Here is a 27,930-nt window from a genome sequence, read left to right on the forward strand (position 1 = left end):
CAGTAAAAAAAACTAAATCGATATTTGGAAGGAAAAATCGAGAAAATTGACTTTTCTTTTTGTCAAAGAATCGATGTTTCATCATTGAGCACGTAATTGAGCATGCGCAACAACTGATTCGGTTACATTGACCAACATATATCATTTCAATAAAGTATTGGCACCTCTGTTTAAATAGTGATTTATTTAAAAAAAATTATGAATCCGTAGTCCAAAAAACAAAATTTTACTAGAAACTGAATGGTGAACTAAATATTGCATAATTATTACATTATTTTTTATCGATATAATAATCTTACACCAAAGTATCCGAGCGGAATACACTAGTCTCTTTCTTTCTCTTTTGAACATTTTTAATATGGCGGAAGAATTGACCGCCGTCAGGTCGTCTAGTTTTTATTAAGTGCAAAATAAGACATTTTCGGAGTTTTATGCACTTGTGTGATGTTGTTGTAAGGGTTTTTTAATTCTCAATCTTCAAACATTAATAATCCGTCGCTCAATATTCTTTAAAGGCTAATTCAAGGATAAAAATGGTAATGATAGTTTTTTGTTTTGATACTTTTTTAGTTACTTTAACATTGTTCAACTTTACATTTTTTGTTTGATATTATGGCAAAATATATGATTTAAACTATATAAAACGTTTACTACATAAAGGCAATCATGCAATTTTTGAAATAATCTACTTTTTACGTTATTTTTTCATTGTTTTTAAGATTTCTAACCAAAAAAAAAGCGTCATGAGGCAATGACAGTCTCACATGTGATAATATTTTTGTGTTTTATTCCAAAATTTGGTGTGTCTTAGGTCGCGTTAGCATTAAATTATGCAAGCTGGGTGTGGCTGTATTGATTTTCTTAGAAGATTCTAGGTCTAGTGTTGGAATACGTCCTTAGAAATGCACTTTACCTCAACATAGTAGACTTATCTTTTGCATTCTTTTTACTAATTTCTATTTTGATTTACATCTTATATCACGATTTTCAGTGCAAACGAATTGCATTTGGTTAATTTACTTGCACTTTAGCTATAATAATAGAACAACATAAACAGTATTGATGATAGTTTCCTAAACAAAATTCTATAGAGCTAAATATCATGAGTTTTCGTGAAGTTTTGTGTTTCGTACATGCTACGAAAAGTTATAATTTAGGTTTAGCCTTAGCAATGGAATACAGTACTATGAGAATACAATATGTTATCAGTTATATAAGTACAATGCAAAGTTGTGCTGTTGCCAGATGAAGAAACATTGAAATTGAAAATTCTTAGCCGGCCAAGCCATTGGTTTTTATTACTCAAATCGTAAAATGAATATGTGTTCTTGGTTTCTTATGATAATATGAGTACATATTGCATTGGAGGCCTTATTCACCGCTTTATGTTGTACCAGTTTACAATCAATATTTATGTATGGTAATTGGTTGAAATAGATTTTTTGATACACATTGACTTTTATTAGACTTGGGTGAGTAAAAATGGAAATATGTTTTAGTCAAAACGGCAGGCATTTGGTGATCACAACCCTGCAGCATCAGATGATGACTCTGATTTTGATGATGATGAGGATCCAGATAATTTGGAAGTGCCAGGTATGTTTTTTAATATTATTCAATAATCTACAATAGCCCTTCTCTATTCAAATAGGCCCATATTAACTATACACACCCTATAATCATTGTATTGTATAGAAAAAGTTACTGTAGTCTGTAAGGTGTCTAAACTATTGTAACACTGTAATACAAACACTGCACATTATCTGAATACTCTACAGAACTTAATGAGATGTTCTTCTCAAAGCTAATAAAATTATGTGACTGTTTTGGTAATTAGTCCTGTTCCATGTGAGGATATAATTGCTGGAAATTCCAACTTATAATCATCTCAACTAATAAAGATTAATTCCTGGATATTGGCTTCTACTTTTCTTGGCTTCTCTTCTTGGGTTGTCTGCATGTAAGCACTTGGAGACAGGGCTTCATGAAGTAGACATTGTGCACAATACAAATGTTATCTATGCAATATGCTCAATTTTGTCTGTCAACCATTATCTGATGTGGCACCACCATTCCAACCCAATATTAATTGCTCAAGAGTAATCAAACTTGTTGAGCGGTCAGTAGACTAAACAACAGTGCAAGTGCACCTGTTCATACTTTAAACAATAACTAAACTATCTTAGTTAATTTAAATCATTTGTTTTGATGATATGATATTGACATTTTAGCAACAAATATTGTAGCTTTCTAGAACACCCAACTAAATTAGTTGAGGGCTTCTTCTTTGACCAGGACCAGGGTTGATTAGAAGCTACCCATGTGGCTTAAGTTTTAAGTTAAATATCATGTCAAAATTTGTATGTACGAATATAAAGTGACTTCTATAGGCCTAATTGAATAAATAAATATTTAACATTGACTTTTCAAAGGAAATCAGTAAAGTTATTGTTTGTTTCTCTGGAGCAGTTATGAGCACTGTGGTCTTATAAGTGAAAGTTCTAGGTCCTTTAACATTTCAACCCAATAGGACGGGACATAGGGTTAGGGCAGTAATTAGGAAATTTATAATTGTTGGCCTGGTGAGAAACTTAAGCTGAAGCTAGCAACTGGCAAGGAGTTGCTTATAAGAGTTCAGTACATACAATACTGAAAATATTTAAAATATTTATCTGTATATTTTTTTATCAGTCAGACAGGCAACTGTAAAAATAAGTGTAAATTCTGGAGTTAGAAAAAGACATGTTGTGCTGAGCTCATTTGAGGGACAGGGACAAGAAGAATACTGTAGACTCGAAGAGAAACTGTGGGTAGAGCTAGTATGCCAACATCATATTCTTTTTTCATGTAGGCCTATCACAGGCACCAATCAAGCATAATAAGCATACATATAACTTTACATTAATATAAATAATTTTAATAAAACTTGACGCCTCGCAACTATGGAATGTAATGGTTCGAACTAATAAAATAATTAAAAAAAAAAATTGTTAATTCGAATGGCTGAAAGACAACCAAACAAATCTGGAGTGGGGACTCACTCCAGGGTAAGCTCATAGGTTTTAGAGTAAACAGTCTGCCACAGTTGCTGGTTAAAGTTCCTCAGTCGAATTGTACTCGTAGGTAGTTTAGATCTGGCCAGCTAACAGGGCAGACATCATGCAGAAATCCTGATGATCTTTATAAAAGCTTAAGGGTGCAATGCTTTCGCTATGTACTCTCTAAGAACTATTTTTTTATTATAACTCTTACAAAACATTATTCGTTCTATACAAAAGGAGTCTACGCACCTAACTCGCCAACATAGCGCAGCGGCGGCAATCATTCACAGGGTCAGTCGCCCGGTGATTTCTGAAATTATTGTTTTCTTGCTACCGAAAAAGTTTTCCGAGTCGTATCGAGATTTTAAGCCGAAAACAAGCGGCGAGGTAGGCGTGTAGACTCCTCAAAGCCATTACTTGCGCCAAGAGTGGCACGAGTATTATTGGGGTCCGCCGCTCACGTGTCGCTCCGCAGGCGGCGGCAAGACGCTGGCGGCGGCCGCGCGGCTGGGCGACAAGGCCAAGCCGCACACCATGATGCCGGTCACCGTCAGGGCCACCACCAACCCTCTGGCAGGTAAGCGAACTTACTCTAGCTCCGAATTCACACGACACTGTTGCTTCAAGATCACCGTTTCATCATCTGCCCATTAACGTCCCACTGCTTCCTATCTCATGCGAGCACTGACCCACTGCTCTGCTCCGTGGCGGGCTGGGCTATAAAATAAATATTAAATTACGAAAAGACCAAGAAATAAAGCTCGATAAAGCGTTTTGGGGAGAAGAGTGAAGAATAACAATTTATCTTCTTCCACAGCTTTATCAACTCTCAGAGCTCTGGCGCAAATAATATATGTGTAATAATGAACAGGGGTAAAGTTCTCCTATTCCATGTGCCAGTGCTTTAGCTGGTGGACACGTCAACTATATCCTAAGTCGATCTGAGAGCTGGCAGTTTCAGAGGAATTCTTTTGGGCATTCAGACGGGCAATGCCACCAGTATCTTGGGTACTGTGCCATGCTGCGATAATATAGATCGTATCTACTTATTTAAAATAAATAAATAAAATGCACCGTTTTGTTATCAATAAAAATATACATATATGCATAAAAGTCTTGTTATAGATATTCTTGTATCCGGGGTTCCCCGAGCAAAACCTCTTTTGTTGTTGTAGAGTTTCTTGTAACAGAGCTCATCTGGAAAAGTATTGTGTATCAGAGGCTGGGTTGTCGGCATAATTTAAGGCAGCATGAGTTTATTAAAACAGTTCGATGCAGAGCATACGAAGTGATATATGTAGTTAAAGATCGGTCATCTCACATTAATTGCTTATATACTAAATCAAATTCTTCACGTCTGAAGATATTGTCTTAACCGTATTTCAACCGCCGACTAACCTGAAAGCGTAACCGAACCATTAATTTTTATACGGCGAATCGATGAAGAGTTTAACGTGAACATCGTCGACACATACCAAACATACGAGTCCATCTAAAATGTTAAAACTACAGTGATTTCTTTTACGAGGCAGTCATTTTGCGAGCTGTGCTGCAGAGTGCCATTCAAATATATAATAATAGGCATATAACAGCCAGTTATTTCGAAATCACTGACAGGCGGTTGTATTTTAGATATTAGTAGGTAATAGGTATACATGAACCCCCATCCAATTAGCGCAGGTGCAAAAGCGCGTGTAATGTACGAGCAGCTTAAAGTCACGTTTGACGCCGCAGTGGTTCGGCTACGCACGTGGCTGAGCGAGCATTGTGTCGTTTGTAAGATCCCGAGTGCGACCCTCCGTGAGTTGAGAACTTTGAGAAATGTTTTTTAACACTCTTTCATTTCATTTCGGCTTGTATGAACAATAGGAAACCTTAGAATGAGTAAACCAATACCGATTTTCGTTGCGACTAATTCTGGCGGGGCCACGTGCTATGAGATATACATTTATAGGGATACGCAATAATATTTCAACAAATAAATAATGATTATATTTGTATATATAGGTTTATGCATGTTTATGTGCAACACAGTACAGTTAATTGCACCACCTACCTCTCGTCTTGAGCTGTTTTTAACGCCTTTGGTTGCCTGGAAGAGATCGCTATGTTGCGATAAGGCCGCCAAATTGTATACCTTTTGTTAAATTTTTACTTTTAATTTGTTATGTTTATGTGGTGTACAATAAAAGTGTATTCATTCATTCATTCATTCATTCAATGTAGTAAATTGTGCCTTTACAGTATGTCCTGCAAAAAAGTCATTCAATCGTTTATCGGATTTGATTATATCTACAAAGGTCGAGCTGGGGGTCTAGGGTATATTTCCCAAATTGAATTTATTTTCTATTTAATTGACATCGTCCTTTAGTTAACTCGTATAATTGTGCTACTTTCGTACGTAAGGTTTTTTTTTATATATTTTAACGCGGCATCTAAAATATACGGAATACATTCAGCGGCAAACTCATTGCCTAAGGGTTCTGCAGCCTTAGCTGCCGCAGCGACCAGACCGTGGCTCGCTCGGCTCGGTGGAAAATTACCGACAAGCAAGGGCTGGAAGGTGTTGCTAGTTCACTACCCTCAGTGAAACTTGATCCTAGCTTGATTCAATAGGAACAATAAATACCACTCGATGGACTGATAAATAATGAAATAAGTAGTTAACGTGATATTGCGGCCAGGCAATCCCTGGGAATTGGGAATAAATGCCCTTCACTTAAGTATATTTACACCTTTTCACTGATTTATCTAGCTAGTCTAGTAGGACTACCTACTTGTCTAGTGCTTACTTTGCTATGTTCCTTTCCGGGCTCGGGGTAACAATTTATAGGTTTGGTATAGAATAATGATGGTAAAAAGAATATCAATTTCGTTCGTCACCCATTTGGTTGTTTATTTTAAGACATATTCCCAAGCTGGTCCCGTTGATGCCATAAGTCGTTAAGTTGGAGATCTCCTCATTAGGCATCTGTTGACCCTACACTCAATTTGGTAAAAGGCATACTTCCCAAATTTAAAAATACATAATGTATAGATTTTCTCATTGATGAGACTTTATTACTAGAGAAATGCAGAGCTCATTGAGATATTCATTTTACAACTCAAGAGTCGTAGTTCCTGAAATCAGCGTTTTAGAACAACATTTGAATATTTTCGATCTCTATTTGGCTTAAAAAAAGGAATATATAGTTATAAAAATATCGGAGGCATAATGCCGGAAGTGGCTTTAATGTGAACTCAGCTTCGTAAGATGTGTTGGTGACCTGTGGCATGTAGCAACAGCAGCTCGCACCTACTCTCGCGCGGGCGGTGCTAGCGAGAGGCCGCTATAGCTATTTGAGCTGCAGGTCACATGTAGGTCACTGCGGCGACTTCGTTCGTTTTAAATTATCGAAGATTTCGCATTACCAGTTGACGCTTATTTTAGTGCTTCATGGTGCGGACTATGCAGTCTGGGATGGAAGCGCGACTTGTACCATTTCGGAAAATAACATAAACTTAGGAAACTCCTTTGAGCGGTCACATTATAAACCCTATTATCAATATAAATCCTACCTCTCGTCTTGAGCTGTTTTTAACGCCTTTGGTTGCCTGGAAGAGATCGCTATGTAGCGATAAGGCCGCCAAATTGTACCCTTTTTTTTTAAATTTTTACTTTTAATTTGTTATGTTTATGTGGTGTACAATAAAAGTGTATTCATTCATTCATTCATTCATAAATATAATTATCGACACACGGGAAACCGGAGTAGCGGTGCTATTGAGTGCTGGCTAAACACCGCACCGAGTGGGCGCTCATGTGGGGGTGCTTGACTTCCGTTTACAGTTGTGTGAAATTATACATATTTCTTGCATCTTCAGCGGACTATCGGCGACTAAAATAGAACATTATCGAACGAGCTATTGAGGTGCCCAATCTAAAATAAGTAAATGGCACTCGGACCTACTGCGGACGTGCTTTGAGTCGTCGTTGCCGGGCACCGCAATCGATTTCATATTTAATTCATTGAAATAAATGCCGGCCGCTTGCACCCGATCACTGATTTAGTATGGGGAAGTACTGCCATCGTGCTTACTGCCGCCAAGCAGCATTGATTCAATGCTTGATCCGGTCGGACGGGCGCGGGTGCCGGTGTGATGGCAGGCAGATGAGGCCTCACCTCACCTCACTTGTGAAGTGTTGCTCTGTTTATAGGCGAACCACTGGGTTACATTGGTCCGTCAATTATGACTTTAAAAACACTGTTCGCAATTTCGTCGAAAATACTTTCATTTGATCTTCTTATTTAAGCTCACTAACTCCCAAATTGATTCTTCCGTCTTACTCTCGCTCATTACTATAAATACTCGCGTTAATACCAGATTAAAATATTTTAAACCCTTTGTCCTTAGTGTCTACAACAACAATACTTCTTTTACAATCCCATCGTTCGCATGTGCCGCCTTTATAATGCTTTAGTATCAAGTAATCGTAATATTGACATTTTTAACGAAAGGATTTAATTTTATCTTTACTTTTTGTTTAATTTAATTCCAAGTTGTGTACACATACTAGTAGCTGAGAACAAAACTTGTTATTTCTTATATTTAGATCTACTTTTAGTTATTACCTGTTTTGTGTACCTAATAACAATAAACAAGAAACTGTCAGTTCGACCCGCGGTGCAAATGGTTCCATTTTGATTTAATCTAGAAAAACGACTGTTATCCTGCATTCTTCATCCTGTCATTATATGCATAGAGTCCGTTGTCCTAATACCTTGACTTGTCTGTATTCCAGCCGCTTCCGGCGTGGCGTTCGGGCAGGCCACCAACGTGAAGCCCATCAAGATATCGGCCACGTCGCTCACCAAGCCCGTGCACCTCGGCATGGGCATGGGCATGGGCATGGGTATGGGCAGGGGAGGTAAGTGCTGCGGCGACTCTCCGGTAGTCCCGCATATTCTGGAGAGTCATCAGTAATGTGAACAAAGCGAGGAAAGCCCCCGGGCTGCGTGGCGATTAATGACTTCACCCGTACTATAAAATTCGCCGTCATACTGAATGCGGTCTCTGTAAATAAATGCAAACGCGACCATCGCGTGCCTGCCGAGCTATTAACTTCATACGATCATTGTCGACGATACATCAACGATGTAGCGACAGTCAGACTAAAGACTGACTAACGCTGATCGTGCGCAGTTGCTAAAGTTTAAAAGTACTACTGGCCCACATGTTTCGCTAACGAAATTTCAACATGGAAACACCCCGACTGTTAGCGCTCTCTAGAGGTCAATACTTACTGTTCCGAAGAAAAAGCGGCTGAAAAAAACATCCGTAAATTACTGTACTCTTAGTGTATTAAATACACATACAATAACTAAAATTTCACCCTGAATTTCATAATAACGTCAGATCACCATACAGTATATCTACCCTTGAGGGATAGATTTTTGGTGAGTGTCTTACAGAGTAACCATTTTATGCATCTAAGTCCACCACTTCAGACTGTCTGCTGTCTGTCAGCTAATTTACCTGTACATACAAACATGAATAAGATATTTATTAACATGTGATACGTACACGAATACGTTCATATTGATTTAAAGAAATTACTTTATATGTGCAGTTGCAGGTAGAGCAATTTAGTAATTTTCTCGCTCACGAAACTAAACAAATTGTTACCAATGTCGGTGTCACCCCGCGCCGAGCTTTCAATGCGATCGTAATAAATAAGAGGAGGAGCACCTGAAGCTTACATTAGACTCGGCCAACAGCAAACATTCAAAATGTCAGCGGTAGATTAAGTTACATGTCATTTGGTGAAGAATGTATGCTCGATTGACGTTTGATGATATTATGTTGGTGAATGGTGATCGATGAGAATTGAGGTTAATATATTCATAATCAAATGAATATGGTGTAGTATGCGGTTGCTTGACGTTTTAGATTTTCGTATCGATAAAAAGTCATCGTCTTCCTACCTTATTCAGATAGTTTTGTCGGAATCGGTTGAGTCTTTCGCGCGTCATACAGAACCTTGCATTATTTCTTAGAGGTACCTCTACCTGAACGCCCCTCAAAATCTGTTCAGGCGTTCCGAATACTAGCTAAGACATAAATACGGGCAGACAATTTATTTATTTGTATAGATTGGACGAGGAGGCCTACCCCATAGATGCGGCTTAGCGTTACGTTGTCCACCGCAGCCTAGTCAATGTCTTTCCGCGCGGCACAAGGACAATACCGATTGCCGGCTCAAGGGAGCCGCTTTGTTAGCAATTTGACGGGATCAATGGCTCAGATCGACCTATTACTGCTGTTGTATAAGTACACCAGGCCCCTAAGTTAGGAAGTAGTGTAACGGAGCCTCCAGGCGTTAAGCAAGCTTCTCGTGTTGTAGCGCCGGTCGCGCCCGCCGCCGGCTCGTCCGCCTTCACCAGCGCCGCCTCGCTGCTCGCGCAGAGTGAGTACTCGCTGGAACCGTAGCCTCAGTGTGCGATACACGCTCGCAATCCTATAGCCGCTGATGAGCCTCGAAACCATGACAACTACAACGTAAAGTGGACCTACATCGCTTGCCACAGAGCTTACGATAGCCAGCTATCCTAGCGGAACGCTTGTTAAACTACTGCCAGCGGTAGAGGATGTAAAACCTTAATAGCAACGACATTAGGTTCATTCTTTTTTATTTTAGTATTTCGATACCTGTAAGGGGCTACATGTTTGTGAGCGTGCAAATCTAATACCAAGAGCATTATGTGTAGTCAATGTGTGCACGTACAACCGCCACTAAAGAACGGGCCGTCTCGCTAACACTGTCCCTTTGCTGTGTAATGCAAGTAGTAACCGCGTCTGAAACGCATTTTCGGCGCCAGACCAGCTCAAATCAGGGAAGACGCACCATTGGTGCGCAAAAACTAATTTTGCATCCTGTTCAAAATTGACCAGAAGTGTGATATTTTTAAATTTTAATAAACAGCAAACAAAATGCGTCTCAGGTGGCCAGTTACACGCATTGCATATTAATCTTTGTGCGTTTTACGCGCAATCTGTACTTCTTATTGAACCTAATAAAATTTCTCTCTTTCTTTCATTTACCAAGTGAACCTTCTTTATTGTAAAAGTTATTGTAAGGGAAAATTGTTTGATAGAAAATCTAATGATTATAACGAAATGTTTCAGAAAGTCAATTGGAAAAACGTTAGGTAATTTGAAATCTTAAAACGTGAAACCGGGGATAAGAATTTTGACGAATCTAACTAAATCCTATTTCGACTTGTATGAAAAACTCAAGTTAACGAGCGTATAACGAGCCAAAGAAGGTTCACTTGTTTCGCTCACACTTGATACGATTCCTTGTCGTAGCTTTCCAAGAACTGTTTAGCTTTAGCATTGCTAAACCTCTTTAGAGCCAAATAGTCTATAGCTTGACGTAGCGAATGGAACTGAATGTCCTAATGAAGGCTACCCCCAGCCGAAAGACTTGACAGTGGCGTCAGAGTCGGATTTCTTGCCCAAAAAGCGGACATCCTATTTTTATTTGCTTATTCGAAAGGGCATAATGAAGAGCAGAACTCCCGTGTGTCAATTATGTACCAATCTCATGCAAATATTTTTAAAATTTATTTTCTAAGGTTTCTAAAAAACAGATATCTTTAAAGGATCTAATTTTAACTTCACTTTTTATTAGCTGACCGGCGCAACTTCGTCTTCACCAAATCGGCTATTACCGGTTTTTAATATCTTAAAAAACCTAGAACCTAATCTAATTGCAGCGCCACCTGTCGGGTTCAGTTTTATTTCCAAAATGTATGGACTGTAGAGACCTAAACTCATAACTTCGTATAAATAAGAATCTAAAAACAATACCCTGAACCCAATTTCAGCGCCACTGACCGGCTCCAACTTGGTGAATCCAAACTATCCAGGAAAACCCACTCAAAAACATACCTCGTTAGTTTGCGAAATTAACACTTAGAACTCGATTAGAGTACCAACTACTGGGTCTGACCGAAGTCTGTAAATGGATGTGTGGCCGATGTTGGATGTTTGAAAAAAAACAACCGTCAGTCTCAGTTCCTATCCCAAACAAAAAATAGAAAAATGTTTTATTCAGTACTCGCGTTGAAGGCCTTGTGGCAGTACTTCATGTTTCTTTTTTTTTTATTAACGATAGGCAGGCGCTTGACCACAATCATACCTGTTAGAAAGTAATGATAAGGTCTAGGTTGGAGGCAGTTGCCTAAAAAAAGCCTTTACACTCTTGTCTCTAGTAGGTATAATTTAGCCTGAGTGAGGGGTTTTCTGTTTTTTGCTGAGAAGTTCTGTCCCTGTTAACCAATGTAACGTTAACGTAACGTCAGCATATCTACCTGATATGTAGACAAAATTAAACTGATAAAACAATCTTTCCAGCGCAAAAAGGATTAATTAAATTTGTTCTCTTTTAACGGAGTAATGTTGTGAAATCGAACTATTTAAATGAAATCCTCTCCTGTTAACCGAAAGCATACATTTTTAACAGTTGCTAGTGGAGTGATCTAAGTATGTTTCCACCTGTGAAGATTCTATGGTTATTATGCATTTGAATAGTTAATATTTAAATGGTTTGTTGGTTTGTGGGAAACCATGACTGTGTTTCACAATTACGGATCTGTTGAACAGAAAAGCGCTTTCAGAAAAATCGGCGTGATTGTATGGTTTACAGTTTTGGATCAGAGCTTTGAAATGCGAATGCAAAGCATCCGGTACTGACCCGGAGTTCAAACCAACTTACTTTTGATTAGTTGACGCCATATACGCTATTGCATAGAACTTTAAGCAAACTCCAGACAAATATGAACAAGTCATAGGAGTTTCATGCAGCTAATTCTGTCTCAGTTCCCAACCGGCCACTGTCCGGACACTAATCTGATATACCTACTCTATTCTGTTTAGTGATAATTAGACCGCTGTCGACGGGTCAACGGGGGACATGTTATTATATCTATCTATTAGCAGTAACTCTGCTACCGATTCGCAACACAACATATATATGCTCGATATAAGTGTCTGCGTTTAGCGCAAGCCAGAAGCACTGCCAGAGTTAAAACGGTCTTATTCAAAAATCACTTGTAAACATTTTAACGCGTAGCTGAAGCACTCAAGCTTACGCTAGTAAACGTCCCTTGCACCGGGCCCCAGACACTTGGACGCGGGCTCCGGCTCTGGCTTCCGAGGGTTTAGTGCGGCGGCGCGTGGCTGACCACCCCTCCTGTCCGCAGTGGAGATGGTGGGCATGCAGAGCATGAACTCGTACCTGCTGCAGAACCTCAACCAGATCCTGGCCTCGGGCATGGGCGGCCCGCTGGCCGGCATGCTGGGCCAGTTCGCGCAGGTGCCGCCCTGGGCGCAGAAGGGCATGTGGCCGCAGGAGAAGGTAGGTGGCTCCGCAAGTGGCTCACGGCCGCGTAAGACGCTACCTAATAATTCTAGGTTCTTCTTTTAGTAAGTGACCGTTGTCTTAACATCTACGCTTACCGTGAGACATCGTGGGATTGCGGCCAATTTGAGACGAGAGTGGCCACCCGGTTTTGAGGAATTTCACTCGAGCCGATGTCTCCCCAAGGGGTCGAACACCTCGGTCCGGTGGGACGCTCCGGCCGTGGTGAGTTATACCCCTACCGACAAAGCCGTGCCGCCAGGCGATTCAAAGCGTTTCCGCGACGATGCTGCGTAGGAACCGATAAGGGGTATAGGTAAAATATAACTGCCGTACTGGTTAAGTAGCTTTGCATTTCCCGTTTACATTCCAGATTCCCGGCGAGGAAGAGGAAGTGGACGACGAGGAGATGGGAGTGGCCGAGACCTACGCGGACTACATGCCGCCCAAACGTGAGTGCTCCCGCGGATGAGCCCTCGCGAGTGGCCGCCGCCGCTCACGCGTGTGCCTTGCAGTGAAGCTGGGCCGCAAGCACCCGGACCCGGTGGTGGAGACGGCGTCGCTGTCGTCGGTGGAGCCGGTGGACGTGACGTACGCGCTGAGCCTGCCCGACGACACGGTGCGCACCGGCCTGCTGTCGGCGCTGCAGCTGGAGGCCGTGGTGTACGCGTCGCAGGCGCACGAGCACATGCTGCCCGACGGCACGCGCGCCGGCTTCCTCATCGGTGAGCGCTCTCTTTATTCGAGTAGGCCCATCGGTGGCACTTTTGATGCGTACACGCGAATTACGCGATAACCACATAAACTTAAAACTAAAGCTACGAGGGTTCCAAACGCGTCCTGGTGTTTTTTTTGTTATCACCATTTCACATTTTCTTTTGAAGGTATTTGATGAATTTCTATGGATACAGCGAGGCCAGTTTAAGTGGCCCGGCCGCCTCGCCTGTCCCTTGTTTTGTACCGTTCTGTATCCTCACTGCTGTTAGATCTCTGCTACAGTATTGTGGCCGTGTATCGTGCATGGTCTCGGTGGTTCCTGCGCACTGTTGTGGTACAAGTGACTGTCTCCGGAGGGGCACGGCAGCGCTGGCTAACGAGCGTGTCCGCAGGCGACGGCGCGGGCGTGGGCAAGGGGCGCACCATCGCCGGCATCATCTTCGAGAACCACGTGCGCGGCCGCAAGCGCGCGCTGTGGGTGTCCGTGTCCAACGACCTCAAGTACGACGCCGAGCGCGACCTGCGCGACATCGGCGCCGGCAAGATCGAGGTGCACTCGCTCAGCAAGGTGCGACACGAGCCACTCTTGCCGCTCTTCCTTCAATGGCCTTCCATCAAATTCAAAACAATATTGTGTACTTTGTTATAATTGATTGCAAATATATGATAATAGAGCTACGTTTATTTAAGAAATAAGGCGTTATGACCGCCCATAATCTGCAATTTATATTTGAAAACCGTTGGCAAATTATGAAATCGAAACATAAAAAGGCAATCGGACAGGAATAAAAAAAAATGTAAAATGATATTGAACATTCATTTTTATGAAAAAAAATTAAATCAACGAATAAATCTTAAAATGAATCTTATTTTAATGTGGTTCACTCCTAGCGAATGACCGCTACGGCAACTTACGTCACCTGTGGCTAAACAAGCTCAAAGCAAACATTAATGACAGGATTCTTTCCACGATTACTTTATTTTAATCTAAATTAAATTGTAGAAGAAAATTGAATCAAAATATATAGTAGTTTTAAAACTAAATGGAACTTATTTCGTGGAACGATAATGAATATTTTATTTTAAGTATGTAGTAACAAGTATGTCATAGTAACATCTAGTTTTAAGTATTAACGACAATAGTAATAAGTATGTATTTATAAAAAAAGCGTTACTAAATACCACTCTATAGATGGAACATTTTAAGAAGCCTCTATTCCCACTCACTAGTGGTGTAGTGCGGTGTAACGTGACCGTTTACGCGGCATTATTAAAGCCTGTTTTTGGGAACATTGAACAGAACTATTTGTTAGACAATTAAATCGCATACGGAGAAGTGGTCCTATTCCCTACTTCCCTACAGCTTTTTACATTAGAAAATATGAGAGCTACGTGCAAATAAGCGATGCTATTGCCCCACTTGCCGTGTCCTGTCCGCAGCTGAAGTACGCCAAGATCTCGTCGGCGGTGAACGGCAACCTGAAGAAGGGCGTGGTGTTCAGCACGTACAGCGCGCTCATCGGCGAGACGCAGGCCAACACCAAGTACCGCTCGCGCCTCAAGCAGTTGCTGCAGTGGTGCGGAGAGGACTTCGACGGCGTCGTATCCTTTGCGATTGCGCAGAACTAACTTTACCTAACATAGCCTCTACAACTTTTAAATCTACCTTGATGAACAACTATCATAAATGAAAAGCGAAAAAAACTTCACAGGCTTTCGAGGTGCATTATGTACTGTTTCTGAGACTTATCTGTGAAAACGAAAACCTAATAGTTTCGAGTAAACCACTGCCATGGTCTTTACTGAAAGAAATCCAATACAGCCACATCACATGCAAAATTAAAATCATGTGACTCCTGCCACTTTATAAGATACAGTACTATGCGCGAGTCGGTCTTTTTTCCTTATGAAATATAATTATGCATCCTTCAATATTTCGCTGTGTATTGACAAGCCTGTTAGGACTGAATCACTGGCATGATAAGTTGACCTGCTTCATCAGATATGTATCAATGTTCCCCGACGTATTCCGAGATACCCTGATACCAACCCAGCTCAATTATTTTTATTTGTTTAATATTAATTCAGAATAGTGAATAATAAAAGATACAAAATAAACAGAATAGTGTCGGTACGCTAGTACGGCATTCGCTGGTTTAGTTTGAACACATATACCATGAGTCGATATCATTACGCAAAATGAGCACTAAATTCGCGGCGAACCACTTGTAATGTAAGGCATTTACAAACAGACTCTCTTGTATTTACGATCGCTTCAATCGGCCAGTAGTCGATCCACACGCAACAGGTTCCTGAACTCGCACACCAGATCGTTTTCGACGAGTGCCACAAGGCCAAGAACCTGTGCCCCGTGGGCTCCGGCAAGGCCACCAAGACCGGACTCACGGCGCTCGAGCTGCAGAATAAGTTGCCCAAGGCGCGGGTGGTGTACGCGTCGGCCACGGGCGCCTCGGAGCCGCGCAACATGGCCTACATGGTGCGCCTCGGCATCTGGGGGGAGGGCACGCCCTTCCCCACCTTCATGGACTTCATCAACGCCGTGGAGAAGCGGTATGCTCGCTGTAGACCTACTGGCGCGGGCACGAGACTACATTGTATCCCCCGATATTATCCCCTGACGGAAAATAAAATTAACATGTCCGTGTAACGTGTCCGTGGAATATGAAATTTTGACCTCCGTTTATTACTACACATATATATTGTCGTTCCCCCGGGGAGATATTGTCTCCTGCCCGCGCCGGCCGCGCCGCACTGGGCGGTGCGGGGGGCGAGTGGACGCGGCGGGTTCAAGTGCGTGTCCGCAGGGGCGTGGGCGCCATGGAGATCGTGGCCATGGACATGAAGCTGCGAGGCATGTACATCGCGCGGCAGCTGTCGTTCCACGGCGTGTCGTTCAAGATCGAGGAGGTGCCGCTGTCCGAGCCCTTCCGGGACACGTACGACAAGGCGGTGGCGCTGGTGAGGACGATGGAGCCGGAGCGGTGTTCCCGCGCAGAACACAAACATAATTGGGCCCGTTTCAGTGGGTTGAGGCCATGCAGCGCTTCACGGAGGCGGCGGAGCTGATCGACGCGGAGCCGCGCATGAAGAAGACCATGTGGGGGCAGTTCTGGTCGGCACACCAGAGGTTCTTCAAGTACCTCTGCATCGCCGCCAAGGTACTTTTTATCATAAGGAGTTCCTTAAATAAATGCCAATAATTACATTTCTCTATAACAGGCGAGGGAATAACACAAAAAAATGGTTTTTGTGTGATTTTTATTTTACTATCGATCGCATTCGGATACACGTATAATAACAAAACTATCAGTGGGTTTAATGAGTACTTAAGTTAAAAAAAAAAAAACAAAGACCGTCAGAAATCGTTTGGGCGTGTGTGTGTGTTACACACACACACACGCCCAAACTAGCACACGCTTATAAAAACTAATATTCTTATTATTAGAAACTCAGTAGTTGCTCTTTTTCAACAGCAACATTTACAATCATTTTTCTATCTTGCGCAAGATGAGTGCGAAGCTGGCTGCTTCAAACCTTGCTGTTTTAAATGTGTTATTACACATTGTTTAAATGTTTGCTTTAGTAGGTCCAAAATCATCGTAGAAATTACGTTGTAAAAGCGTTTACTCAACCCCACAAAAGAATTCCGCAACTTTCGAAGACGATAGACAGATACCACTAATTTACGTACGTTTCTAGCAAGTCGATTGTTAATATCAGCTTTTTGTTTATAAAGTGTAAAGTAATATTTTTGATCGTACAGCTCTTTTCTGTAGTATAAATATTTTTTCAATATCTGCATCTCTCCACCACAACGAGATGCCATAGGTAACTATACTGTGAAAGTATGCGAAACAAGCCTAGCAGTTTCAACATCGTTTAGCTGTCTTATTTTCCTGATTGCATAGGCAGCTGAGCTGATTTTACTCTAGTATTTCTATATGGGTACTATAGCTTACAATCTAAAGTTTCACCTAGAAAAATAGTGTAGTTTTCTATTTTACGTGTCTCTGTTTCTCCATTTATTATAATATTTTTTAACGTTAGGTAAAATAAATTCTAAACACTGGGTTATTTGATCATTTAGAAGTAAGTTATTAATAGTAAACCAGTATGACACATGTGACAAAGCACGGTTAACATCGTGTTAACTATCTTTATTTATATCAGTCTTAAAATCTGACATGGTGTGGTAGATCATTTATATGCATAAAAATAAAAAGAGACCCAAAATATAGCCTCGTGGGACACCTGTTAAGGTAGATGATCCCTAAGACTTGATGTCTTTTATGCATACCCTTTTGATTCTATCACTCAGAGGCAATTAAATGAACTGCAACGTTTTTGATGCTATAGTGGCTTCGTTGTAATAACAACTCACTGGACTTTAATGAACACAGCTGTATACCCATTCCGGCCATGTCCTTTATGCTTTTATCTCTATTAGCATGCTTCTAATTGAAGCCTTAGATTAAAATAGTTGAATTTGAAGTATAAATAATGAATGTACCTCTATATATTTGTAAGAAATGTATGTTCGTTTCCGAAACACGACTCGCAGGTGAACCAGGCCGTGGTGCTGGCGCGCGAGGCGGTGAAGTGCGGCAAGTGCGTGGTCATCGGGCTGCAGAGCACGGGCGAGGCGCGCACGCTCGACCAGCTGGAGCGCGACGACGGCGAGCTGTCGGACTTCGTGTCCACCGCCAAGTGAGTGGACCGGGCACAATCCCTTGAGGAACACCAACTGATTTTCAGCTCATACAAGCTGGTCAACGTTATTAAGGTAGCCTCCGAACCATTGTATTGCCCGTAAAACCGCGTCTCCAGTTTTCCTAATAATGATATATGCGAAATTGTATCAATAGCTTTGGCTATATCAATAAAAATACAAGGTTGAAGACAAACTGCTTTGTTCATTCAGCTTTGTTAATCCGTATTGATTATTATGAATAAATCTTAAGGGGAAGCACTAATGCGGACATTAACACTTTGATCATATATTAATATCATTTTTTATAAGACATTTATTTAAATTCAATCCCATTCTCTTTTATGGCTCTAAGTGTTCCAATTGAGAAACCCTTTTTTTACTTTAGCATCCATAATAACAATTAAACATAAATTGAGCTTTCCAATGAATTATTGCAAGTATGATTGCTAGACTCATTCTAATTATCAAAAAGTTAACATCTATTGGTAGAAACAGGTGTCACTTTGCGAAAGTCCGTGATATACAAATGATAAGTATCTCAGATGCTGGTTTAAGAAGTTTATTTGATAACACAACCAAGCATGTAATATGATATATTATGTCCCACATTGTCCAGCCGTGGGACATATCTTTTGCTTTCTCGATTTTAATTGAAGCCTTGTACTCGTCGCCAGAGGCGTGTTCCAGACCCTCGTGGAGAAACACTTCCCGGCACCGGACCGGGAGCGCATCAACCGGTTGCTGGGCCTCGAAGCCAAGACGAAGGCGGTGGTGCCCGTCCCCGTCGTCGCGCCACTCAACGGCAAGAACGGGCTTCCGGACAGCGCGGCCAAGAGGAAATGTGAGCGTCGCTGTGATGAGCTGTTGGTTCGGAGTGTTAGATAAATACCAAAACGTCGATTTCCATTAAGTATTTAAGGCGACTACTGTAAAATCGACACACTGGAAAATAGAGACTAGAGGCTCGGATTATTCATTAGCTCTCCGAATTACTAAATTAATTGAAGCAGTCGTTCAACTGACTAAGCATTGTTTATATCGCGATAAGCGATACCAAAGCGGCGATTGCAATGTTAACTCGGTTAAGCGTTTGGACCAAAATTTAATTAACATATCACAAGCGCTGGTTCGCCAGCCACATGAGGCAGTCACCATAGTCAGCTCTGTAGCTAAAAGTTCTACATGGGGAGCGGCTGCGCTGCTTGGCGGGTCTTTGATGTTGGTAAATGAAAGGTGTTGAGCTGTGGGACTGGCTTGTGTGGATATGGTGTTTATTCTATACTTTGTACATTCGGTGAAGTTTCGGTGAAGTTTCGGTGCGGGATGATGAGGTCGCTTGTCGCGCTTGCAGTGACGGCGCGGCAGCTGGTCAACGCGGCGGCCAAGCGCAGGCGCGGCGGCTCCTCCTCGGACGAGTTCATCCGCTCGGACGACGAGCTGGACGCCGAGCTCGAGGGCGAGGCCGAGGCGGAGGCCGACTCGGATCGCGAGGAGCGCCGCTCCGACTCCGAGCTCAGCGACTTCAACCCCTTCCGCGCGGGCAGCGACAGCGACGACGGTAAGGAGCTTCACCATTCCTAGCACGATGAGTGCGGCGAATGCTAGAACGGAAAATATTCAAATCCTGTTTGATAAATCCCCGGATCGATAAAAGCGTTCCTTGTGCAGACGCAAGGGAATATTGCACTGAAATTGAGTCGCGTCGATCTTATTTGTTTAGTTTTAAACACACCGATAAACCGCAGAACCGTGGGTGGGCCGCAAGAAGAAAGTGTCGAAAAAGAAGAAGGCGCCCGCGGCCGCCAAGAAGAAGACGAGCACGCAGGACAAGATAGAGACCATGTTCACGCGCAAGAGCCAGGCGCCGCCGCCGCCCGCCGTCACCGTGACGGCCGCGGGCCGCAGCCTCACCGGCACGCCCGTCGGCACCAACGGCCTGTACCTCGGTGAGCCCCGCCCCGCCCCGCCCCTGCCCGGCCCGCCCCCCGCCCTAACGCCGCGCGTGTTGCAGGGCCGGCGCGGCCCGTGGCGCCGGCGCGCTCCGCCATCGAGCGCGCGTGCAGCATGAAGGAGCAGCTGCTGGCGGCCGTGGAGCGCCTGGGCCGCCGCCTGCCGCCCAACACGCTCGACCAGCTCGTCGACGAGCTGGGCGGCACCGACAACGTTGCGGAGGTACCGACCGCGTACACCCATTGTGATTTTGATCATGGAAAATACTAATTTTGTTTGGTCGTACAAGGCATTGCAGAAAAATTTGAAACCCTCCTAAATTGGCTTCTTAAATAAATAAATAAACAAATAAAAAATAAATAAACCCCTAGTAGGAACTCAAACTAGACATTGAGGCTTGCATCTGCATCCGATATTATAAAGAATTTGACGAAATTAAAATTGAAAATTGCAGGTGATTTATGGGATATGTCTGTTGAGTGATGTCTAACATCAGTCACAATTGCCCCTTACTTATCCATTATTTTCAACGAATGTGTTAATATGGGTATATTTCCAAATAGAGCTAAATAATTACAGGCCTTTTACAGTCTTACAAGCACTTAGAAAAAACTTTACTTAATCAACAATTGAATCATTTCATATATAATTTTAATAACCTGCTTCATCCAGAACAATATAACTTCACCAAAGTTTGTAGCACAACGGTTGCGGTTGCTAAACTTATAAAACATGTTTATATGTTTAGTTACGTGGGAAAGTTTGTAAAATGCCATTAGTGTTTTTTGTGATCTATCCAAGGCATTCGATTGCGTTGAATATAAAACCTTATTACTTAAACTAAGCCACTACAGCATCAAAAATGTTGCACTTAATTTGATTGCCTTGTATCTTAGTGATAGAACACAAAAGGTATGTATAAAAGACATAAGTATATTTAAAAAAGACATAAGTCAGGGTACATAAACCTTTTTGGTGTATATAAATGATCTTCCACACCATGTCAGTAACACTTGTAACATTATACTATTTGCAGATGATACATCTGACGATGTAAGCGTCTCTGACGTGCTATGTCGCATGTATCTCACTGGTTTACTGTTGATAACTTAGTTTCGAACGCAAAGAATACAAAGTGTGTGTAATTTATTTTACCAAATATAAAGAAAGTTGATAAAAAAGTAATCATAAATGGAGAATCATTAAAAACGGAACATTCCACAGTTTTTCAAGGCCCGTTGACAAGGCTGCTTGGAAGCAGGCTATTTTGCTCTCATCTTATCATCACATAATACAAAAATTGTAAAGATTGTTAAACTATAAAATGATTTTAGAAAAGAGCAATCTGCTGAGTTTCTTGCCGGTTTTTCTCAGTGGAATCTGCCTACCGAACCGGTGGTAGAGTCACTAAGAACAGACTGACTTGACGTTTCAAAAGCGCTTATGAACTAGCCCTGCTTGAAATACAAGAAATTTGAATTCGCAGAGGAAGTTACGCGGCCGGCATCACTGATGTTTAAAATTAAACGATCGTGAAACAAATTTTGCCGATGTAAACAAATGTCTCGCTAAAGTAGTACATTGGTTTGAGGCTAACTATTGTCAAGAAAAAAAAAACTAAATATATTAAATATTTTTTCAGAATTAAGCTTAATTTTCTCCGCGAAATGCAGGATAATTTGTAATTTGTAATTTTCCACGGCAAATAGAATGTTGAATTTACAATAAATAATTGTTGCGATCATTCATTGTAAGTGTTAACATCTACTGATGATATTAAGGATTACTTAAACGATGAAAAAGCACGGTAATGAATTGCTCTAACTGAATAACTAAATATGAATTAACGGCGAGATGGGAAAAAATTGGCTCTTCTAAAAGCACGGTGCGTTAGGAACCCCCGTAGCTTCAGGTTAAGTTGTCCGGCCGCAGATGACGGGGCGCAAGGGGCGCGTGGTGCAGACGGAGGACGGCCAGATCCTGTACGAGAGCCGCTCGGAGGCCGACGTGCCGCTGGAGACGCTCAACCTCACCGAGAAGCAGCGCTTCATGGACGGCGAGAAGGACGTGGCCATCATCTCGGAGGCGGCCTCCAGCGGCATCTCGCTGCAGAGCGACCGCAGGTACGCAGCTCCCGTGCAGTCTACAATTAAAACAGCTGCTAAAATCTGGGCATAAGTATATCAGGTTATCAGGATTCGACTCACGATGTAACAAGTGTGGGTCCCAAAAAGAACTGCAGTCGCCTGTGGGTTTCCAATGGCCAATATCACATATAAACAATTACAACCCTTTAATTGATCTTTGTCACTTGAACACATTTATGGCTTGTTTTCTGATATGGAGATAAATATTTTAATTATGGTACTACTATATTTTTTGTTGTCTCTATTTCAGAGCGAGAAATCAAAGGCGGAGAGTACACATTACGTTAGAATTGCCGTGGTCGGCAGACAGAGCTATACAACAGTTTGGTACGTATACAGGAAGACTTCTATTTAGATTTTAGGTTTCCATACCCATCGCATTATATATAGGAAAGTATATATTAAGGTTAAAACTAGTGGTTGCCCACGACTTTGTTCCTTTGTTTTTGTAGTGTACAATAAAGGTGTTTATTCATTCATTCATTCGTCCACATACAACTTTTAATACGTAAAATTTCAATGTATTTTTGCAGACATTAATGCCCTTAACATGTAATTTTAATGCTTAACTCAAGAACAGTTTCATTTCGAAGTATTTTGTCAACTAATTGTGCGTCCGGCGTGATGCAGGGCGCACGCACCGCTCCAACCAAGTGAACGCGCCGGAGTACGTGTTCCTGATCTCGGACCTGGCGGGCGAGCGGCGCTTCGCGTCCACCGTGGCCAAGCGCCTGGAGTCGCTGGGCGCGCTCACGCATGGCGACCGGCGCGCCACGGAGTCGCGCGACCTCAGCCAGTTCAACATCGACAACAAATACGGTACGCCCCGCGCCCCCCGCCCCGCGCCCCCGCGCCCCGCGCCCCCGCGCCTAGCGCACCGCTGAGAGTCGCTCGTGTCGGCAGGTCGCACGGCGCTGGAAGCGGTCATGAAGGCGATCATGAAGTACGAGACGCCGCTGGTGCCGCCTCCGGGCGACTACGCGGGTGACTTCTTCCAGGACGTGGCCTCCGCGCTCGTGGGCGTGGGCCTCATCGTCAACAGCGAGGCCGCGCCCGGCATGCTGGCACTGGACAAGGTGACCGCTAACGGACGACCCTTGTCTGCACGAGATTCCTACATACTGCTCCATTAGTTCAGACGATAAATATCTTCTTTGCTAAAATTTGATAGATTTTTGGAATTAAGATTTAAAGATTTTATTTAAAAAATTATGATACATCCTTCTTGCATGCACTTTTTAGAGGGAAGTTTTTATGAGTTTATTTTTACAGGATTACAACAATATGTCAAAGTTCCTCAATAGGATACTTGGCATGCCCGTAGATCTGCAAAACAGACTCTTCAAATACTTTACTGACACACTCGCCGCTGTTATGGAACAAGGTTTGTTTATGAGGGATTGAGTACCTTACTATATATAGTAAGGCATATCGCTTATATTAAGGCCGTTAATATTACCGGATTAAAAATTCGGCTTTCCTTTTGGAAGGTACCGTTTCCGCGTGGGTTCCTCGCACCTCTTACTTTCCTGTTACTTCTTTTTAGTATTAAAATTGAAAATTTTCGTCGTCGACGTTATACTAACTATGATGGCGAGGCGAACCCATTTGAAAGTAGTTTTCAAGTTTTTAAAGTGTAACTTTTATTACATCGTCTCAGACTTTTTCGACTGTGCATGTCGCGTGACGGTCGGCCGCAGAGTAGGGATAAAGTGACAGGCGCTCGTTAGGTGTCAATAAAAATATTAGTTATCATTCCCATTTCCCAAGTATAAAATTAAGATTGATGAAGTTATTTTTATACCTAACTAAAACTTACGTTCCGTGTCGACCATCCATGTCGTGTTCTCTCCGATCTCGTCCCGTAACCACAATAGAGCTCAAATAAGTAATGTAGCGGTGGGAGCAAGCTGTGAATGTGCTCGCCTGCCCGCAGCGCGGCGCAGCGGGCGCTTCGACCTCGGCATCCTGGACCTGGGCAGCGCGGGCGAGAGCGTGCGGCGCGTGCGCTGCGTGCGCTTCCTGCGGCGCCACGCCACCGGCCAGGCGCCCGTCGAGCTGCACACCGTGCACTCCGAGGTACGGCCGGCGCCGCGCGGGGCTCCGTGGCTGCGGCTCGCTAATCAGTCCTCGTCCGCAGCGCGGGCTGGAGTGGTCGGTGGCGCTGGAGAAGCTGTCGGCCGGCGGCTCGGCCGAGGAGGGCTTCTACGTGTCGCGCACGCCGCGCAACGGCAAGCTCACCGCCGTGCTGTGCCTGGCGCACACGCCCGCGCGCCCCGAGCGCCGCGACCGCCTCGCCAAGAAGGAGCGCATGTTCCAGATATACAAGTGAGTGCCCCGCCCCGCCCCCGCCCCCGCCCCCGCCCCCTCGGCGCGCACTCACGCCCCGCGAGTTCCAGGGCCAACACGGGCCTGCAGCTGCGCCTCGAGTCGCTGGCGGAGATCGAGAAGAAGTACCGGCGCGCCGAGCCCGGCGACGCGGAGGCCGCGTGGCGCGCGCAGCACGCCGCCTCGCTGCGCACGTGCGCGCACGCCTACTGGCGCGCCACGTGCCGCGACCCGCACTGCGAGGTGAGCGGGCCCAGGAAAGATAATAATTGTGCCACACTTGCTGTTTTCCGCCTACCCACGACTGCGACGACTATTATGTAGTATAATAATAGAATCTCACATACAAATCCCTTACAAGAAATTCTAAAACATTTAGCTTCCTGCTGACATTAAAACAGCAAGTCCTAGTAATCTCATATCATCCATTACCGAGTATTGTATGTACAAATAAAGTAAGTATTAAAAAATATTTATTTATTGTAGTAATAATTAACATTTTGTATAACATCTGTATATCGTTTGCGAAAGGTAGGAAGGAAAGTCATTTGTGGGATTGAGTATATTCTTTTAAAATATGATTCCCAATGTAATTTTGGTCCTGCCAATGGTTAAGTTTAAGATAGATTTAGCCTTACTACTATTATCACTTATAACACCAGGACTTTTGGAACTAATTGTTTATAGAACAGCCTCTACATATTATAGTCTGTATAAATTAATGCTAGGTCTCTTAATAACCCAAAGGATATAGTGGGTAGGTAGTTGATGTATATCTCTATCAACTTATCACACTCCAACACAAGTATGACTCTCGTTCCGTTAATTATATAGTTTCCATAATAAGTCATCTATTCCCAATTTTAAATGTTATACTTTACTTTTCTCATTTTCGAAAATAATTAATTTGAATCCATGCTAACTTTTCTTTTCCCACCAATCGATCTGTCAAACTTGCTTCCCCGCCATCTATATTTATACTCTTAAATCTAGACAACGGCTGGACCGATTTGGCCAATTTAGTTCTTGAAATATTCGTGTAAGCCTAGGAAAGGTTCGAACCGTGAGAGAAATATACGTGTTTGTCACCAACATTTTGTATATTTCAATGGGTACCCGGATAGTTTGAAAACGCTGTCGGTCCCGGTAGGTGGCGCTGCTTCCCCGGCATACGACGACGTCTGCCGAGTCCTAGTAGATAATATATTTTTGTTTTCGTGTTGCCAGGTGGGCCTGCGGCGCCGCACGCACCACGTGCTGGCCGGCTCGCTGCTGGCCGTGTGGGCGCGCGTGGAGCAGGCGCTGGCGGCGCGCTCGGCCGGCAAGATGCAGGTGGTGCGCCTCAAGACCGACGACGGGCTCAAGATCGTCGGTGAGTGCTCCGGCGCACTGGGAGGGGCGGCCCGCTTGGACTACCACCCGTGCCCTGCAATGGGCTGGTGATGTCTGATACGTTTTATCCGAGCTTCTGCTCGGATTGATTTCTATTAAAGTATAGATATGAAAATGTTTGATGTCTTGTCGCAGGTACGCTCATTCCAAAGAACTGCGTGGACACGCTGAAGGAGGCGCTGTCGTCGGACGCCGTGTCCGTCACCGAGCAGACCTTCGAGTCGGACCGCTAGGCCGGCGCACGGCCGCCCGCCGGTGCCCTCCCCTCCAGAGAGAATCCCCCGTGAATAGATGCCGTTTCCTCCGAAACACGCGTGTCTGAGCTGAGGACGACGATTATGGATATACTAGAGTAATAGCTGAAATGAATAACCTGCGCACGCCGCTCCCCCGACGCTGCTCGGGAACGAGTCCCGCGGCACTTGGCGCGAGCGGGAACGCACAGTGTGCGTGCGTAGCTCGACTGGCACGTGGGTAACTAGTTTTACCGTGCAGAATCGTCTGAAATGACTTATTTGCAATCGTGCGTTTTTAAAAGTTGATCTTTCAAAGCGCGACGCGGCAGACGGTAGCGGCGAAGTTGTATCTATGCGACAGGTAAAGTAGTGGCAGTCGAGGCGCCTGTTGGGCACGCAGTAGCCTAGTCAATGGAAATTGAGCCACAATTTTTAAAGCAAACATCAAATGGATTTTTCGACGAAGACTTGCCTTTTTGATTTGCGCGAATGATAGAATTCTCAACGAAAATAATAGCCCAGAAGAAGAGGTATATTTCCTCGTTCGGAGAGGGTATTTTACGTTTTGTGATAGTTAAGGATCGCGTACACTTTAAGTGAAAATATGTTCCTCTTCGTAATGTGCACGCGCGTCAACCGATATAGTAATGTACGATGTTTTATTTATTTAATTATTGTAAGATCTACGAACTAAGTTGTACCACCAATGGTTTTTAGCTTTTATAATTTCATGTCGTCTTCGTCTTTTTAATGTAAGTCATCCGTAGGGAACTAGAGATTCGTATACGAGAAATCTTTTGTACAAAATATCAATTAGTAAAGCTGAACTTTTTTAATGACACAGAAAAATATAACAAAACCAATAAGTTTATTTATTAAGACGCTTCCACCGGCGCTCCCACCTGCGTCGAGCAGGCTGCGACTGTAGCGCGGTCGCAGCGCGTTTGTTTAAGCAATTGCTTAGTGCAAACGGTCCCAATCGAGCGATTTGTATATACTTTATATTAGGCATCAAGAATTTTGTATTTCCATTCAAGCCAAAAAATTAATAACATATTTTTTATCTGCACTTTCCTTTAGTTTATTCATTGATGTATGTTTGGTGGTGTGATGACTACAGAAGACTAACTGAGGAAGAGACACAGAGCGCGGCGGTGTCTCAGTAGTAGGAGCGTTCCCGAAAGTTGCAACTGGCCGATCTCAAAGTATTATCAGAGTAGTCTCACTCACTTCGGTCAACTCTCGTGACGCATCGCTGTGGCGTCGTATTTACTGTGATTGTATTATTGTAAGTGCAATAAACATATTAGGAAATATGTATATTTGAAAGAGACGAAAAAATGTCCTGGTTCTCTTTTGTTTAAATTAGAACTCGTAAAAATATGGATGGCCGCGTTCACTAAACTTAGAGATCGCCTAAATCGCCTGAACGATTTAGGCGATGTCTAAAGACAAGAAAAGTTTCTCCATATCTTTGGTGATAACTATTCGTCTTATGTCTCGGAATGTCCAAGGCAATGCCATATCAGGCAACGCCTAATCTAAATTAGGCGTTACTTATGATGACATTGCCTGGTTCGTCGTTAGTGAAAACGGGCAGTAACGTAAGATGCCAAGTAGCACATGATAATATGATTAGTCGTTTTAAAAATGTGTACCGACAAAATTATAATATTGGCAGTTCAATGTCGCAAACAGGGCGACACGATAAGTATATATACATATGTTATTACGATTTTATATGTATATTATTATGCGACGATTATTGTTTAAGTTGAAGAAAATAAAATAAAAATAATGACAAAAATATAACTATATCATAAGAATGCGTTGCTCCGTTAGACATGTAAATTGACATTTGCTAATGTTCGTCGTCTCACAGTTTTCGCGACTGCCCCGCATCGGACTTGTCTGTCTTTATGTATAAAGACAAATAAATGTACATATAATTTAAGCACTTATTTTATTTGATGCATTATCC

At 43.0% G+C, this 27,930-nt stretch overlaps 1 protein-coding gene across 2 annotated transcripts; it reads left to right on the forward strand.

Moving 5' to 3' along the window:
• The first annotated feature begins 337 nt into the window (after positions 1-337).
• Positions 338-27,903, forward strand: LOC120627847 (protein strawberry notch). Of its 2 annotated transcripts, XM_039895937.1 has the most exons (28): positions 338-536; positions 1,500-1,596; positions 3,517-3,618; positions 7,825-7,950; positions 9,427-9,489; positions 12,290-12,444; positions 12,821-12,899; positions 12,963-13,172; positions 13,557-13,732; positions 14,605-14,766; positions 15,494-15,735; positions 15,990-16,143; positions 16,209-16,343; positions 17,747-17,892; positions 18,571-18,737; positions 19,248-19,454; positions 19,642-19,842; positions 19,908-20,068; positions 21,779-21,969; positions 22,244-22,320; positions 22,624-22,812; positions 22,897-23,069; positions 23,266-23,377; positions 23,930-24,072; positions 24,134-24,321; positions 24,393-24,564; positions 25,549-25,693; positions 25,849-27,903. In XM_039895937.1, the coding sequence occupies exons 1-28, from the start codon at positions 534-536 to the stop codon at positions 25,944-25,946; spliced, it is 4,074 nt and encodes a 1,357-aa protein (XP_039751871.1). In that variant the 5' UTR covers positions 338-533; the 3' UTR covers positions 25,947-27,903. The 2 variants fall into 2 exon arrangements, with proteins under 2 accessions (XP_039751871.1, XP_039751873.1); XM_039895939.1 differs by lacking the exon at positions 9,427-9,489.
• Positions 27,904-27,930: the final 27 nt, after the last annotated feature.

Source organism: Pararge aegeria, chromosome 12, assembly GCF_905163445.1.
Source record: "Pararge aegeria chromosome 12, ilParAegt1.1, whole genome shotgun sequence".
Classification (NCBI taxonomy): Eukaryota; Metazoa; Arthropoda; class Insecta; order Lepidoptera; family Nymphalidae; genus Pararge; species Pararge aegeria.

Excerpts from the sequence above, each read along its gene's own strand:
- LOC120627847 (XM_039895937.1), top strand. Across the intron at positions 3,619-7,824 it reads CACCACCAACCCTCTGGCAG|CCGCTTCCGGCGTGGCGTTC; the intron begins GTAAGCGAACTT and ends TCTGTATTCCAG. Across the intron at positions 13,173-13,556 it reads GCGCGCCGGCTTCCTCATCG|GCGACGGCGCGGGCGTGGGC; the intron begins GTGAGCGCTCTC and ends GCGTGTCCGCAG.